The 17768-nt window shown below is 42.1% G+C and overlaps 1 protein-coding gene across 8 annotated transcripts in view; it reads left to right on the forward strand.

The window, feature by feature from the left end:
* Nucleotides 1-11405, forward strand: part of LOC114468102 (thyroid hormone receptor alpha) — a 169386-nt gene extending 157981 nt beyond the window's left edge. For 6 of the 8 annotated variants that reach the window (XM_028454798.1, XM_028454799.1, XM_028454802.1 and 3 more), the window contains one exon: nucleotides 510-760. In XM_028454798.1, the coding sequence (XP_028310599.1) occupies nucleotides 510-760 (251 nt within the window). Of the gene's footprint in view, nucleotides 1-509 lie in introns of all 8 variants that reach the window. The other 2 variants (XM_028454806.1, XM_028454801.1) reach the window with 2 other exon arrangements.
* The last annotated feature ends 6363 nt before the right edge of the window (nucleotides 11406-17768 follow it).

The raw sequence follows: 17768 nt of genomic DNA on the forward strand, positions 1-17768 counted from the left end.
CCTTTAATAGAGTGGTAACATCTAAAACTTAGAGAGGTTTGTGAAGGTTTTCAGGTCATGTTGATTCTTTAGTTGACATGAAGACGTTTCATCTCTCATCAAAGAAGCTTCTTAACCTTGATAAACCTATTGTGTAGCTCATTAGCATAATGCGGCCCACAGGAGAAAGTCAAAATGACATGAATCATTGTGTAAATGAAACTCAACAGTATTTTCAGGTGCTCACAGTTTTCCCCGATGCTCATATCAAACAATTGCAGTCATTTTTAATGTTAAACTGTCAAAAAAAATACAAAAATGTACAAAATCTTTCACTTTTCCTCAAATTGTGATATAATATTTCCCTTAATTAAATAGAAATTGGTGACAAAATCTAGGATTCATTTTGTCTTCTTTTTGACAACTATTACTATTCAAAAAGAAGACAAAATGAATCTTGCAGGAACTATTACAACATATACTGACCACAATGTAAGAATCTGACATATTTATTTGTCCTTTTGCTCAAGATCGTTCGGGTTTGACGAGCACAGAGAAGATCGAGCAGTGCCAGGAAGCGTACCTGCTGGCGTTCGAACACTACATCAACTACCGCAAGCACAACATTCCCCATTTCTGGCCCAAGCTGTTGATGAAGGTGACGGACCTTCGTATGATTGGGGCGTGCCACGCCAGCCGCTTCCTCCACATGAAGGTGGAGTGTCCTAACGAACTGTTTCCCCCGCTCTTCCTGGAGGTCTTTGAGGACCAGGAGGTGTGAACCAGCCTGCTCCACTGAAAGTACACGTGTGGAGTGACTGGTAGGAGAAGACGTGTAGGCGAAGGACAAGAGGAAAAAGATTTTTAAGTTTTCCTTCAGCGGAAACGTTTTCCCTCCCCTCTGTTGTTTTGTTTTTTTTGTTTTTGTCAGACACTCACAATACTCTCCGCCTGCCACCAGCAAACACACATTGAAACACACTGGTAACATGACATTGCTTCTTAGCATTAGTAGAAATGCGCATTAACAGGTTACAGGAATATCCACAGGTTGAAAACACACTGCCACACGAAATACTCCAGGATCTCTTTTATGCAAACACACACACACACACCACGACAGTTCATTCATCCAGCACCTTTACTGGTCTGACTGATGCAAACTGGGGGGCTCAGTTTTAGCATTGACTGCTGCACACCCACAGATCACTACAGATGAGAGTTGTGTGTTTCATTTAAATCTCGGGGACCTTCGCATTAGTTCCTCAGTAACAAACATCTCCCCTCGCATCCGCTTCAAGGCGTTAACTTTGAATCCAGCAGTCTGTTAATGCCCTGTGAGTGTCTGTCAACCTACCTCCCTCACGTACTGACCTCTCGATAACGTTCTCGTAAAAACAAACCCAGCACCCACACTATTACCTCATATCAAAAAACATGTTTCCTCTTTGATTGTGTGGGTGGCTGTAAAAATACAGCAGGAACACATTTTGTCTTTTACGTAGTATATTGTTTTTTTTCACACATGCTATATAGATAAATTAATGCATTACGCTAGGTATTAAGATAATTTATTGAAGATTCAATATGTCACATTATGCTACAAAAGGCTAAGCTAACATAATATAATGAACCGAATGTCAGAAAACTGTTTTGATGTCATCTTGACAACCACGTCTGTGAATAGAGCTGCAGTAAGTTGTTTGTTGTAATTCCACTTTGTACCAATAGGAGTCACTCCAGCCTTCAGTCTGTCCTTTTCCTAGAGAGACTGTGCTGTTCGTGGCTATTAATAACAACAATGAACTGCTACAGCGAAAGACAGACAGACTGCAGTGACTCGTTGAAAGTGGCACGACAAAAAACGTTTACCTTTAAAAGATGTCATAAATATTGTGCTTTGTGTATCCAGTTAGCAAATAGAAAAGAGTCGCAAACCCTCACAGCAATCTAAATGTACGTAAATGGCGAGTAAGCCTAGTTTAGCAAGAATAGCTAAAACAAAGTGTTGCGTTATCCCAGTTCCTCTCGTCTCCAGAGGCATGTTTGGGTATTGTTGAATGCAAGCACTTCACTGAATGCTATTGTTTGTCTTTTATTTGTGAAAAATAAATCATGAAAACTCATAAAACTCTCAGGAAGGCAGCAAAAAATAACAACCAAACAAAAAAAAAAAGTTCAGAACTGTTAAAGCCGTTTTCATCGGAAATGAACTGTTATCTTGTACGTTAAGTGTTTTTTTTTTCCCGTCTCTGTGCTTTACTCAACTTGCAATATCAAAGCTAGCCTAGCTTCTCAATACCTCAAACAATGTCCATCGAACAATAATCTTATCACTTTTGTTGTTTGTTTTTTATCTACAAGGACTAGTTTAGCAAAGGTTAGCGTAACGTGTATGCTAATTGGTTAATACACTAAACATGCACAGCTTTATCACTTGATATTGCATTTAATCCTGTGAAATGTGATCAGAGACAGTTTAAAACCAAATGGAACATAGGCTAATGTAGCATTTAGCTAAAATAAGGTAAATACTGGGCTACATGTAATTGAATAGTTGTTTTCTAGAGAGCTAACGGAGACTAAAAACTGAGTGAAAAAGTGACTGAATATATATTTTCTATTTACTGTGAGTGCAAATAAGCTGAAAAATAAATAAAATTAATGCTACTTTTATTAGCTAGATACTTAATCATTGTTAATACGATTGAAGGGTGATTTGCCGCCTTTAAGCTAGCTGTACATAAAGCACGATTTTATTCATGACATCTTTATCATAAGCAATTTGACAGATATTATAACTGCAGTTTACACAGTACGGTTACTTCAGTAGTGATAATACCTCTCCAACACATACCTCTTGTTTTCATTACCTCACACATACCTGTTCAGTTGTTGTCTGACGTGCGATACCTCAGTTATTTTAATGCTCAAGCGTTTCCCTTACCTTAACCTCAGCGTCTCCTTCGTGTCCCGAATGGTGGCTTCAAAGCTCCGACTCATTTTAACTCCGCCGTCCAGCGTTCGGTTCTGCGCCAGCTAGCGCTAACTGGTGACGGTGCTGGTGGGAGGAGATTATGTACTCCTTAGCCTGTGCGATCGATAGCATGTACCCGTTTCAGAACCATTCTTACTCAGTAACCGACAGATTCTACCTCACATCTCTGTGCAGCTGCCCCTCTGTCTGCAACACATAAAACACACGAATAGATGCATATAATCATGAATATATAGCAAATGCATAGACGAGTGACAAATTAAAGAAACAGCCTCTCGTGATGAAGTTTTTCCCCCTCGGAGATCTCGTTGTAGCATATTTAGGTTCCTTCCACTGATAAGGAAGGACATTTACGAGAACTAACATGTCTTTGCTAGAGCCTCCGATTTTTCATTTAAAAACTTTCCAAATTCTCTGCCTTTCCTTATTTTATGTAATCATTGAGGCACTAATATGCAAAATAATGCCAAAAATGCTTTATAGAGATGAATTAAGTTGAATCTTCAGAAGTCGAAGCAGTGCTCTAATCTTGACAAACCTTGCTAGATTGGGCGTTCTCGCAAGATTTTGTAGCGTAAGATTTTGCTTTGACAAGGCCTTGTTTAATCATTTGGTACATTACCCACATGTTTAACGGCTCAATATGGTAAATGTGATTTTCTCCATAAACATGAATGCGAGGGTATGTCTATCGCTGTTTCCCTTCCCATCAATTCCATGATTTTCATCCGATCTCGTAATCCTGGACAATCGGAGGCTTTACCAGGTACTAAGATAAATCTCTAAGATAAAATAGGAACCAGCTAAAGTCTTTCTTTTCATCTGATTAAATTAGTTATCTTAGAAGTCATAGAAACACAAGCTGTAGTAGCTTTGGTACAACTTTTGATGCCTTAAGATTTTTTGCGGTTCTCTTCCATACAAAAAGACCATTAGAGGATAATCTGAGTCGAAAAGTGTCTCTTTAATTTGTCACTCCTATATATACATATACAAATATATATATTTATCATATGTCTAGATTTATCGACACATGAATTGCCAGCATGGACCAATTGAGTGTGCTGGTTATGTTTTTTTAAACGGGCCATGGATCAACCGTCACCAGTTCACACACACATGGATTCTCTCTCTTCATATTAACCACACATGGGACCAAGAGTCAGCCTGAATTCTGTTTCCATTCATAAACCCAACGTGACAGCGAGGACGAGGACAGGGAGGTGGCGGCAAATTTTTGACTTTACAGTACGCCGGTGGGACTTCACACAAACCGCTGTCCAGTGGCAAAGGAGGACGAGGAGAAGCAGGAAGCTGGGACTCCAGTGAAAGCCATCATGGCCCTGATTGGGTCAGGCCAACAGACTCTTGTGGGTGGTGACTGGGAGGAAAACTACAAACAGTAATTGCATCAGCAGTATTGGGATAACGCTGTCACCCCGCCCCCCAAAGGCCGAGGTGAGGGAAGTGTGCAACTGCGGCGGTGTGACGCAGAGGCCAAGCCGCTTGGAAACCCCACGCAAAAAATACAAGCCCTACAGGAATATTCAGATCCTTCCCTTCGCCTTCGCAACAGAAACCAACGAAACCAAGCTACGCCGAAAGACTTCTCTGAGCGACCGTCCTGTACCGGAAACTTACAACATGAGTTGAACACTGCTGAAGAGATCTCCACCATCCATCCCCCAAAAATGCCATCCACTACAAAACTATCAGGTTTTTTTGTGTTGCACTAAAACCACAATGTCTGTATCCTTTACTAACCTTTAACCCCAGTTTGTCCTTTGTCCCCCGCCTCCTCTCCCACATCTCTCTGTCTGTAGCAGTCTTAACAACACAATACTCTCTCCACCACGATCCGTTCTTTCGACCCTCCATCGCCTGGTCCCAAAACCTACGTGGACTGTGTCATGGCCTTTAGGCGCCGCCACTCTCAGTGTTACTAATCTATGTTGCAGGGTATTGAAATAGAACATGCTGATGATACAGGGATCCACGCATGCACACACACACACACACACACGCGCGCGCGCGCAGCAATAGGATGAACGAGCTGTACAGGTTCACACCCGGTGTCTCCAGGCCTGCTGTGTATGTACTCCGCTCACTATCACTGTGAATGAAAGCCATGCAGCGAATGGGAGACTCGTGGCTCAGACAGGGAATCTGCTGGCTTAGTAATTCAGACATGTCAATGTGCCTCACAGAGGTAATACAAATATACACTATACAGTATATAGAAGCATATATTTATAGATATAGATATATATATAATGTTACAGATGTTGTTCGTGGCATTAGAGCTATCAAAGGCTGAAGCTACGCTGCCAGCTCCAGTCAGATCAACGGTCTGACCAATCATGTAGCAAAGAGTGTCATAGGTCATGTTTGTTTTTCCTGAAAAATCCTCTTTTTTTCAGTCGACATTACGACGCTTCTTTGCCTTGCGGTGACCCATCAGCTCACCTCCATAGTTCGTTCACCCCCACCCCCCCGAACGACTTCACATCTCCATCTTCTTTTGTTGTGATCGCTTGGATTCAGGACTGCGAAGACGCGGTCAGAGTCACGCTTCGTGATTTGAGCTGGCAGCTCAGCCTCTCTCTCTATCTCTCTCTCTCTTGCTCTCTTTCTCTCTCTCTTTCTTTCTTTCTTTCTCAGCCAAATGATCACCGGAGAAATCTTCTCCCTGTCCTCTTGAGAAATATAAACACACCAGCACCACAGAGCACACTGCCTTCAGCCATGATCAGATGCACCAGCATAGCAGAGAGAAAGCAAACCATACTCCTTCACTGGAAAAGCCATTGAAACTCGGCCACAGACGCCATTTGGCAAAACTATAACGCTCAGACCACAGGCAACTCCAGTGCAGTTCTTCAATCTAATCTTCTAACAGCGACGCTTCCTAATTAGCTTCATTGGACAGAATGTACCGCCTTGCTGTCTTTACGACCGCCGATAGGAGACTTGGCACGCCAGCATGTTTCTGCATGACTTCCCAAGCGTTGCCACGCCTCGATCTGATGGAGTACTTTATGGCTACATAACTTAACGGCTTCATAACCTCCTTGCGATGAGAAACGTGCTTACAAAACCCTTTTTTTTTTTCTACAACCCGAGTCCAGGAAAGTCTAGATATGGTGGATGATACACAGCAATGGTGTGCAAATTTCTTTTAAACCCTTCATGAAACAGTCAGATACAGATGATGGTGTCCTCTGTGCTATAAACCGGTCATAGTGGTGTGTAGCTCTTCTATAAAGGATTCTGGCTCTTTACTTTGCAACTATACCATTTCATTTTGACCTAGAACTTTACTGTTGATTTAAGGAGTGGTTCATTTACAATGGAACTCAACTATCTGGAACCCTTGCCATATACAGATTCTGGACTTCCACTGATAATCTAATCTGGTACTTTAGCTACCATGACACTGAAGTTTTTAACCAATGAAACCAAACTCCTTAACGGTCATTTGGCTTTTTTTTTACCCTCAACTCAGACTTTTTTATCGTCAATCTAGACTCCTCAACCGTAAACCCAGACTCTTCTACTGTCAACTTACAATATTTTCTGCAAAGTCAGACTTTTTTTTACGATGAACTCTTAACATCTAATATATTGGACTCTCACTTATAATGTAGACTTTTAACTAGAACCCAGATTCTTTTAGCATTACGCTAGACTTTTTGACCTTGAACGTAGTCTCCATGAACTCATGCTCTTTTTACCATGAACTCAGACTCATACGTGTATCTAGACTCTTTGACCATCAAACCCAAACTCTTTTACAACCACTGACACTTTCTCCTTCAACCTAGACCTTTTGGTTACGTATCTGGATGCTTATACCAATAACTTTGACATTTCTACCGTGGACTGGATCCAGACATGTTTATTCTGATAAATCAGGGTATTTTAATAGTTTAGTTTTGAATAAGCATAAAATAAGTATATATATATTTCATGTAATACAGCAATACCTCTTAAGTCAGCATGATACTTCAATGTTATACAAGTAAATCAATGGTTTAAATAATTTGCACATCCTTGTCTCCCTAGTTTTTTAGTTTTGGGGTTGTGAAGCATGTAAGTAATCTCAAGATGGAGAAAGTGATTTTCTCTCTATGCTTGAAAATTGCCCAAGTAATGGTTTGCCAGGCAATTTTTGCAGCCTATGTTGGAGAAACCGAAATGCCGGGAAGTTATGAGAGCCACAGAGATAAAATAAATATATCTATTTATTATCCTTGTGGCAATAAATCATTTTTTGACAAAAGCAGTATCACCAAGAGTGATTAGACTCCCTAAAGCTGCGCTTTACTACCAACCCCCCCACCCCCCCACCCCCCGTCCACGTTTTCCACCGCCAAGCTGCAGAAGAAAATGAAAAATATTTTTGTTATACCTTGACCGCAGAATTGTGTTTTTCTCTCTCTCTGTGTCTCTTAGATAAGATTTAGGTTTGTTTTGCGTTTACAGCTAACTAAAATGTGAACTTAATGCAGCATGGCACAAAACTCGTAACGACCACTCTGAAAAAGTTCAACTACTACTTTTAATTACTACTTACCCAGGGAAAATACATCTGTAAGTTAACATCCTTTCACTCTTATTCACATCTCTCTTCTCCCGTTCTTCCATCTCCAATCCCAAGCTCGCCTCCCAGCTCCCTTTTTTCAATTTCAATCGTCTCTGTCCTTGAATTGCGCACCTTCCTCTTCCTTTCCCCCACACACTCGCACAGAGTGCGCATGTGGAATGTAAAATACTGAAATTGTACGATTAAAGACACGGTGTGGAGTCACACACTCATGTTGTTTTTGATGTTGTTGATGATGTTGCTTTCGTTGTGCACCAAGTGTTTGTTGTTTTGCTTAATGTAGGGATGGATGAGTTGGCAGGTTGGGTTTAAAACCCAGATTGTGTGACAAGACTGCTACTGATGACTATCATTTGATATAGTATGTTTATAAAAAAAGACTTGTGGTGTGAGGACTGAATATCTTCAATGATGTAAAAAAAAAAAAAAGAAAAAAAAAAAGTAAGGGATGAAGTGTCTTTGTTTTGGGTAGAGAAAAAAGATGTTTTTTTAAGATAATTCTTTTATGTCTTTAATTTGCATCTAATTTTCTTGCTAAGTGAATATCTGTCTATCTGTGTTGATGCTTTACTGTGAGAATATGGCTGTATATGCACTTTCAGACCATCATTGGTGCAGTGGTAGCTAGTGATCAAACATCACCCAGTGGTTGGGGTTCAGTTCACCTTCAGTTTCCCCAATCGGGAAATACAAACAATCAATCAAGATCAAAATGATCTTTAATCTGTAAAAATGACTTTTTACTGATTGGTCACTTTGCATAATGATGATACGGCACCAGAGCCAACCAATATTCACAATTTTTGAATGATCGCACTTTAATAGTCACTGCTGAATAGCAGGGGTCAATTCCAGTATTGTTTTTTTACATTTATTCTTTTAGACACAAATTTTGCTAAATCAGATACTTCCTAAACACTACTCGCCTTATTGTTTTCAAACCCTCATTAACCAAAAATTACACTTCACAAAGCAAAGCTAGTGTAGCCGAACATTCACACGTTACACAATGTTCATAGAATAACGATTATACAAAGTTATTTCCTTCCACTATTATTAGTCAAGTGAAAAATAAAACTGCATACTAGTGTCTTTAAAAGCCTTAAAATCATATCAAAACAGATCCTCTTAACTAGTTTTCACTTCAAGCTAGCAGCTAGCAAGCTAGCATCACGACCACCTTACAGAAACTATCCTCGATGGTTAAAAAAGTCATAAAACAAACATTGAATCTTCTACTATAGCTGGTAGCGAAGCACTTTAGCTAACAGTTTGTTAGCTAACTACTAAATCTTTACAGCGCGTTAGATGTTACTGCTGTACAGTGGGAAATAATGGAAATCCAAGCACTTTAATTTTTTTTTTTTTTTTACCAAGATTATTAGACCAAAAACAGCCAGTGCTTTAATACTTTAGAATAAACATTGGTAATAACTTCTTTTCCACCATGTTTGAACAATATGTGTGGAGCTAACTTGGTAGTTTGATTACTTTTATGCTATTATAGCTTGCTGCATAAAAATGCAGAGTTTTATGCTGACAGTGTACATTGACAAACTCTACTACTGTATATATTATACAAACAATTTGGTCTACAAATATAGAGATTATTCATTTAAATGTGAGAATATGGATGTTCGCATGTTAACATTTGTTAACAAGAACCACTTGTTGTGGAAGTTAAACCATGTTTTGTTAAATATTCAATGGTGCTTCGATTTACGTTCTAAATTTGAATAATAATGAATCAGACGAAAGACGGTTAGATTTAAAAAAATTATTTTAAATCTTATTCTCCATAATTAAAGAACTTTAATTATAATTTTAGAAAGCTCTGGCATTGACTTCAGGTAGAGGTTGTGATGTATGCAAATGATGCATTTAAACAAGGTTTTATTGCAATAATGAGACAAATAAAAGGACTTAAATGGTATGTTACGATGATTGATGTGTGGAGAAAAAAAGCAGAGCCTTCGATTATCTGTTTTTACGATAAATGTTGTTTCGCTCTGTTTTTATTGTTTGTATCCATCGCAATTTGTCCTATCTTCCATTTTAATCGTTTTTTTTTTTTTTTAAAGATTACATCATTGGTACAACTTGATTACTAATTAACCACAAAAGGTTAATTATATGCAATTGACAATGTTGCACCTATTTCTTTACGGTTTTTTAAGAAAAACTGACCCCAGACCCTTTAATACGTTGACCTAAAAAAGCCTCGTCCATGTCGTAGGTTACAATTTGAACGTTTTTTGCCAAATCCGTTGTCCCGTTGGCGGAACTGAAGGTGAACGAACTCCCGTCCTGCTCTCTGCAGTTGCTTGAGCTGTATCACTTGCTAAGCTGAGCATTCGCTCTTACTCCTGATCTGGGTTCAACAGATAAAATCAACACTCACGTCACGTTCTCAACCTCAGACCAGGACTCATCTTGGCAATGTATAAATCTGCCATACATATATATACTATATGTAAAATCTCAATGTTGTGACAAGTACATTGCTTTTGATGGAAACTAAGCCTCACCACGCGTAAGACAAAAGTGTAATGGAAAACATGAGAAAAATATCACAATAGAAACCAAAAAAAAAAAAAAAAGAGAGAGATTTATACAACTGTTCATACCTCATCGTACCGCTTTGCACCAGAGTAAAGGAGGGGGAGTGATCAGTCTCAAGCATGGAACATTACAGAACAGTATCTGACAGCAGTTTTTTTGGGGGGAAGATTCAAACCTTCGGCCCCAAAGTTTTAAAAAACATTTGGAGGCTTTGGATGAGTGAGATTTACTGGGAAAGTTTAGCTTGAACGTTTCTGGTTGAAGTCTTTTCACATCCTAGAAATGAAGGTTCGCCTGGTTTGAAAAAGAAAAAGACAAAAAAAAAAAAAAACCGCTCAAGATTTCTCATCATTGTTGGGTGAATTTGGTTAAAATGCTTACCATTGTGACAATATTGTGGCTCGAAAAACAATGCACTTAACTTTGTTATGTCTATAAGGAACTTATAGCATGAAATATGAAACCATGCTTTGAGTATGTATCATCAGCTGATAGATATTTATTCCCTCGGTATGTGTGTTCTGCCCCGACAAACCAAGAGAGGACTGAAGCTTCATCAGGTCCAGAGTGTATACGAGGGATGCGCTGAGTCGTCGTGTGGCCGAAAAAAAAAAAAAAAGACAATTTTTACAAGTTTGAATTACAGTTAAGCGTGTGTAGCAATTGCCAAGTAACATGTCACCCTCTTTGAATCTCTTCAAGCGCAGGCACGCAGCCCCCAACTCCCCCCACCCCCACCCTCGCTGCCGTCTGCTTCCTGTCCAATTTCTCACAGGCCAGAAAATTGTGCCTTGAATAAGAAAAAGGTGTCGGACCCAAAGTCCTAGATCACCGTTTCCACGATGAAAACGTCCTCTCTTGTTTCTATTGGTTTGTTCCTCCGCAGTTCCCGTCCCTTTTGACTTTATGCACACTCCCCCCCCCCCCCCCCCCCCAAATTAGAGTAGAGACATGTGGCCTACACAGGCAGTGGGATACTTCCACCTTTTTTGCTAAAAGCAGCCATGACTTATTTTGGCAGAGCACAGAGTTGAATGTAAAGCTGAATGTGATGTGGGTTGAAGCGCCCTGAGATGAGAGTCTGATGGTGTATTTGATAAAATGCCGGTCGTGGGTTTGTAATGGGCACGGTTGTCGTCTTGTTTTCTGTGACAAATCATTCATGGCACAATCAGAGAATGGCATCTCAATGGCTCAAAGCTGTTTGTGTTTGTGGCTACGTGACATTCATTTTAAACATTATAAAATTATTTGATATCAGCTTCGTCTTCCTCGTCTCTGTTGGGTTGAATGGGAGGTGACTGTGGTCCAAGGTTGGAGGTCAATTACATTTTCCAGTTACAATTACGTCTTCAGTTATTCATGTTCAAGTACAACTACATGATGATTACAGTGGCCAGCATTTTCTCCAATTACAATTAAAAGTAGAAAAGCGCTCAGAGAGCGCAGACCTCCGCCAAGCAGCTCAAGCTCAGCTAACACGCTCAGATCACGTTAACATGGTAAACTCAGGATTACCATGACTACCTGTCAACATTGAGCTGTGTTACCATGATTACTTTTCAACATTGAGCTGTTGACTCTGAGAGAACCTATGACATCATCAACAAGGAGTTCCACAGTGTGGATGGGAAAATAAATGAGATATATATATCTATATATTTTATTTTGGTAGCCAGAACATCACCAAAATTGAATCACAAGTTTCTGGTCCCATTGATCAATTTTCCTGAAAATTTCATCCAAATCCGTTAATAACTTTTCAAGTTATCTTGCTAACACACTGACGGACGCTAAAACATAATCTTACCGCTCTGCACTTCTGCACTTAGCGAAGGTAATACCAATTATTATTGTTCCACTAAAAGTCAATTACAATTTTGTCCTCAATTATTAAAGTTCAATTACAAATAATCACAATTACTGAGGCTTTATTAAATAATCCCATAACACGTAACCTTCCTCTTGTGTTAGCTTTCTGTTAGCATCTCCATGACAACGGGTCAGTTTTGACCAATGTCTTACATCAGCTGTAAAATACACTAAAAAAATATTATCTATCATCTAATTTGTTTTTCATCTTTTGGTCACATTGTTAGACTTTCTAATCAATGAAAATATTAGTGTTAATGTCTGTGATGCAGAAGCCTTTTTTCTGTCAGTTATTTTTAAAAAAAAATGATAAAATACAATAAAGTTTGGAACCAAATCCTAACCAGACGCTGAACGCTTTGTGACAGACACGAGTTGATAAAAAGTGTTTAGAGTAGAATCCAAACAATCTCAACAGCACATTAACAACCAAACAATGTATTTTCTAACCCTGAACTTGGCTTCAATGGATCTCAGTCCCAAACTTTCCTAAAGCTTTAATGTGTTTCTAATAACATTTGTGCATCATTGTCCACGTTTATCGTCCACTACAGACACGCTAAACCCTGTAAATACAAGTTTACACATCAGATAAGGATGCGATGGGACGGAAGTTTAAATTAAATAACAAAAGTCTGATATAGACCTGATTTTTTTCCTGTAGAATGAATAAATCGTGTTCCAAATATTAGAATTCAGTCATTTGACAAGGCTGTAATTAACATTAACACAAATGTGTTGAATATCAATGACTAAACCAAAGAATTATTCACATTACTTTAATATATCAATGCATTAAAAACAATGAAAACATTGCAACCTCAGATGAAACAGAAACCTATGATGAAAGAGAAATATTCAGCAGGTATTAATGCTAAAGAGGAAAATATTCCCTTTGAAAACCTGTCTTGGAAAAAAATAAATAAATAAATATAAACAAGAAAAAAATTCTGTAAAAAAAATGTGATACTTAATCTTTTTTTTTTACTATTTCTAAATAAATCCCCTTCAAAATAAAAGCACTATTCACTTTTAATGCTGTGGCACAGGCCCACGACCCTAATGTTGGGAACCTGTGACCTATAGCAATAGCAGGATAATTATTTTCCATGCTTCAGTCGTTTAAATTAAGCTTTTTTTTTAAAAAAAAAAAATATATATATATATATAATAATTAATTTAAGAAATTGTTAAAATCTGTACATGTATATTATTGTGCTGCGTTTGGATACATTTTTCACAAACTTTGTTTAATTTTGCCACAAAAATGAAATAAAGGCTTCAAAACAAACTTAATTTTACATTTCTAGGGTTTTTTTTTTGTCATTATTGATACAAAGGTAAAGAATAGTGATGGATTGTCTGTGGAGGAGGGGTTTTATCAGGTGAAGCCATCACGTTCCACTGCACAAGACGAGGAAAAGCAAACCTCAGGAGAACTTTGACATCAAACCCAGGTCAGTATGAATCAAACGAAAAGAACAGTTCAATGTTTTTCAGACGTGAACTCAGTTTCTCAGAGTTCAGACACACTTGAGTGATTCACATGAAGAAAAATGGAGTTATTTTAAATGTTATTCATGCTTTTTTAAGGGATATTATCAAAATGCTAAAACTATACGTAATCTATGGATGTTTAATACAGCTTCAATAAGCGGGTGACCTTTATTTAATTTTGTGCGGCCCCTAAAGTAAATGCACAAAATGACTCCAAAAAACTAGCAAAATGACAAGGAAATATCCAAAAGGACAACAAAATACACAAAATAATTTCAAAAACACAAAAGTCATCTACAAAAATAACAGAAAAGTCATCAAAATGACAACAAAACCTCACAAAATGACAGAAAAATACACAAAATTACTTCAAAAACACGTCATCTACAAAAATAACAGAATAATAAACGTAATGACAACAAAAACTCACAAAATGACAGAAAAATACACAAAAAGATAACAAAATAATTTCAAAAACACAAAAGTCGTCCACAAATTAACAGAAAAATAGACAAAATGACAACAAAAACTCACAAAATGACAGGAAAATACACAAAAGGACAACAAAATACACAAAATAATTGAAAAATACACAAAAGGACAACAAAATAAACAAAATGATGACAGAAAATAGTAGAAAACTAAACAAAAATCACAATAAAAACAAAGAAATCCTGCTCATATTGGTCATTTTTTAAATACTGACAGGAATTGTTTGATTGTGACCCTCAGGTCAGTACAATCACATTATTGTGGCTGGGATAAAAAGTCACCCATGTCTGATGTAATATGTATACAAGCATATCTTCAAAACTATAGTTTTTTTTATTTTTAAATATCACTTTCTGTTACGGTCAAACATTTCAAATGAAAATAAAAAATGAAAAAGGAAGAATTGCCTCCAAACCATGGAGCAGAAGAAGTAAATGTGAGTTTAAAACGGTTTGAAGCTCTTTGTCGTACGACTCGAGCTCTGCCATCGTTCATAAATAACTGAATCACATTCATATTTGTTTCCATCTGTAAAAATGCACCACTCTGGTCCCTCGACTGTGTTATGATGGAAATAAAACACAACCCAAATTGATTAAAGGTTAAATGATCCAGTTACCCTTTGATGATTACGTTAAACTACGCCGTACATTTCTTCCAATAAAGAATGAATTCAGTCGGACATGTTTGACATTTTGCCTGCAGACGGCTAACATCTGTTTCTCCCTTCCACCCACCAACACGTCTCCACCTACAATCCCTTCTGCAAATTAATTCAATTACAAATGATGGATGAAAACGCATTGGTAGCGCAGTGATCAGCAGCAGATTCCCGCCTCACATGACCTTGTCGAGGAAGTCGACTCCAGGGACAAAGTCTGAGGTGAAGAATGCACCAATACTGAAGGATTCAAACGTTTTATTTTTATGAATCAGATTACATAAGGTGACTTTATTAATATTTCCATAAAAGAGGACATTAGGTATGACCTTGGCTTAGTCCAAAAGTCCTTGACGTTTACCTAAAGGTGTTGTAGACCTTTGTTGTCTTGTACCCCTTTAGCCTTGTTGTCATACCATGAGTACCTTCTCACTCACACGTGTTCATGATTCTCCAAAAGTAGAACATAACACAACGGAATATTTAACTCATTTTATTTCATCTTCTTAAATTAAACAATTAATATTTAGGCACTGTCTTCTTATTTAACTCAAATTAAACATAAAATGATGTTGCTTTTAAGGCAATAAAAATGATAAATATAAGAAATAATAATATAGTAAACGTTTGTATTATTAATACGAATATATTATGATCATATTGTCATTAAAGAAAAATAATAAAGTTGAAATTAGAAAATAAGTGTTGTATCGTGGCGCCGGGTGGGCCTGTGCTGGCCCTGGTGCGGGCATGGGCCTCCCCCCCGCTCGGCCGCTCCCCTTGGTGGCGGGGTGGCGTTGCTCCGGGCCGGCGGGCGGCGGGGGTCGCCCCCTGGGGCGCCGGGGGATGTTGTTGGTGCCTGGCTGTGCCCGGGGGTGGGGGGTGTCGCCGTGCTCCGCGGGGCCGGCGCGGTCTGGGGGGTGCCGTGGGGGGGGGTCTCCGGCTGTGCTGTTCCGGGGCCCGCAGTGCCACTTGCCCGTCTGCGCCATCTACCCTCTCGCGTGGCCCGCCACGCGGACGGGCCCGGCTCACACTGGACAGGCCTCCTACATGTTCACTTCACCCCACTCCCAGCTGGTCTGGCTCACTCACAAAATGCACCACACACCAATACCCAACCCTTGGGGGGCTGGATGGTGGGGCTGGGGGTGGAGGGGGCCGCCACCTGTGTTACTATGTAGTGGCGTGGGGGCGGCCCTCCCACCTCTAGTTGCCCTACTAATCCCTCCAATTTTAATCGCATCTCAACATGTCACCCCCCGGAGGGTGTATCATCTTTTACACCCTCCGGCCTATTACACCACATACACATAAATCCACAGAGGCTGGAGGGGGAGCACCGCTCCCCTCCATCCCCCTTCTTTTAATTACACCCCATACATTCACCAAACACACACATTCACACAGGGGATCGGGAAGTGCCTCTCCATTGGGGAATGGAGAGGCACCATAACAGGGTGGTGGGTTGGTACACATATTTGGGCCTCTCCGGTGGGGGCCCGGCCCCTCTGTTGGTGGCTGGGCCACTGCATAGAGCAAAAGCACATCAAGATGGTGCGGTCGGGCGTGGCGGTGGGTCTCGGGGGGGCTTTGCCGGGGTCTCTCCTTGCGGGGTCTTTCCGGGCTGTGTCGGCCGGGTGGGGCGCGGGGGTGCCTCTCCCCCTTGGGTGTGGCTTGGTGCTTGCTTTGTCTCCTGGTGGCCTTGGGGGCGGGCCCCGCGGTGTGCGGGCCCGGGGCGGCCTGCCTCGCCGGTTTGGGGGGTGGGTGTGCTGGGGGGGTGCTGGTGTCCTCGCCGGGGTTGGGGCGGGGTTGCTTGGCGCCTCGGGGTGATGCTGTTTACTGGGGGCGGCGCTAGCTGTTCCGGTGGTGGAGGTTGCTGTCGGCCGCCTGGTGGGTCTATCCTGCCGTTTGCGGACTGGTGGGTGGGTCCGGGGCATCTTTGGCTGGGGGCTGCTGTCCCGCACTTGATGTGTGCCGTTGGGGTGCCTCCGTCCCCGCGGTGGGGATCGCCGGTTGCTCGCGGGCCGGCGGGGGGCGCTGCTCCGTGGCTGGCGCTGTCCGGGGGGCGGCGGGCCCTGGGCTGCTGGCCGTGGGCTGTCCGGGGCTGTGCGGTCCTGCTGGGCCGTGGCCGGGTCCCGGGCGGGGGTGGGGGATGCGTCCCGGGGGGCTTGGCCCGGGGGCTTGCCCTTGGGGGGTCCTGGTCCCGGGGGGTGCTCCTGGGGCCCGGGGTGCTTGGCCTGCTGGCCGGGCCGGTCCTGGCGGGGGTCTTTCGGGGCGGGTGGCGCGTGCCGCGCCCTTGCGTACCTACTGGTACGGCCCCTGCTTGGGCAGTGCCCCGTGAGGTAGGGTGTCGGGGGCCGGAATAGGGGGCCACATCCCGGCGGGGCGGTCTGGCTTGGCCCTTGGAGGGGGCCCTGGCTTTAAAAAAAAAAAAAAAAGAACTGAAGCTCGTGGCGCGGGCGGCATCAGTGAAGGGTGATCTGGGGCGCCGTGGGGGGCTAGGTTGGGGTGCCTGGGGGCCGGCGGGGAGACTCCCAGCGGCCCCCTGGTGCCTTATGCGGCTTGGGGTGTGGTCGTCCTCCCTGGGCGGGCTGCTCCTGGTGCTGCATCCGTTCCGGGTCCTTCTGGCCTGGGGTCGGGCCCCTGCTGGCTCTGGGCTCGCCGGCGGGTGCCCACTGGCTGCCTGTTCGGCGCGGTTCTGGTCGTCTGCTGGGTGTGGGCTTCGGCTCCTCCGCTGGGGCCTCGGGCAGGGAGTTCTCTGGGCCCTCCCCTCGGGGGGTTAGGCGCGGGGGTGGGGTGGGGGGGGTGGGGGGGTCGATGGGGTGGGGGGTCTGGGGGTTGGGGGTGGGATCGGTGGCGTGGTGCGCTGGGTCCTTGGCTCCTTGGGGCTTTCTCGAGTGTGTATGGGGGGGCGATGGCTGCCTCTCGGCTTGGGATCTTGGGGGCGTTCGGGGGACTGCTTGGCCGTGGGGTGGTCGCCGGGGGCCCTTAGGCTGCCTGCTCTTGCTGCTGGCCTGACTGCTTCTTCGGGCCCGGGGGCGGCTCTTGGGTTTTGCAGTGGCGGTACTTGGAAATACATTTGTCATGGATGCACTGGCCTT

This window comes from Gouania willdenowi, chromosome 8, assembly GCF_900634775.1.
Source record: "Gouania willdenowi chromosome 8, fGouWil2.1, whole genome shotgun sequence".
NCBI classification, from domain to species: Eukaryota; Metazoa; Chordata; class Actinopteri; order Blenniiformes; family Gobiesocidae; genus Gouania; species Gouania willdenowi.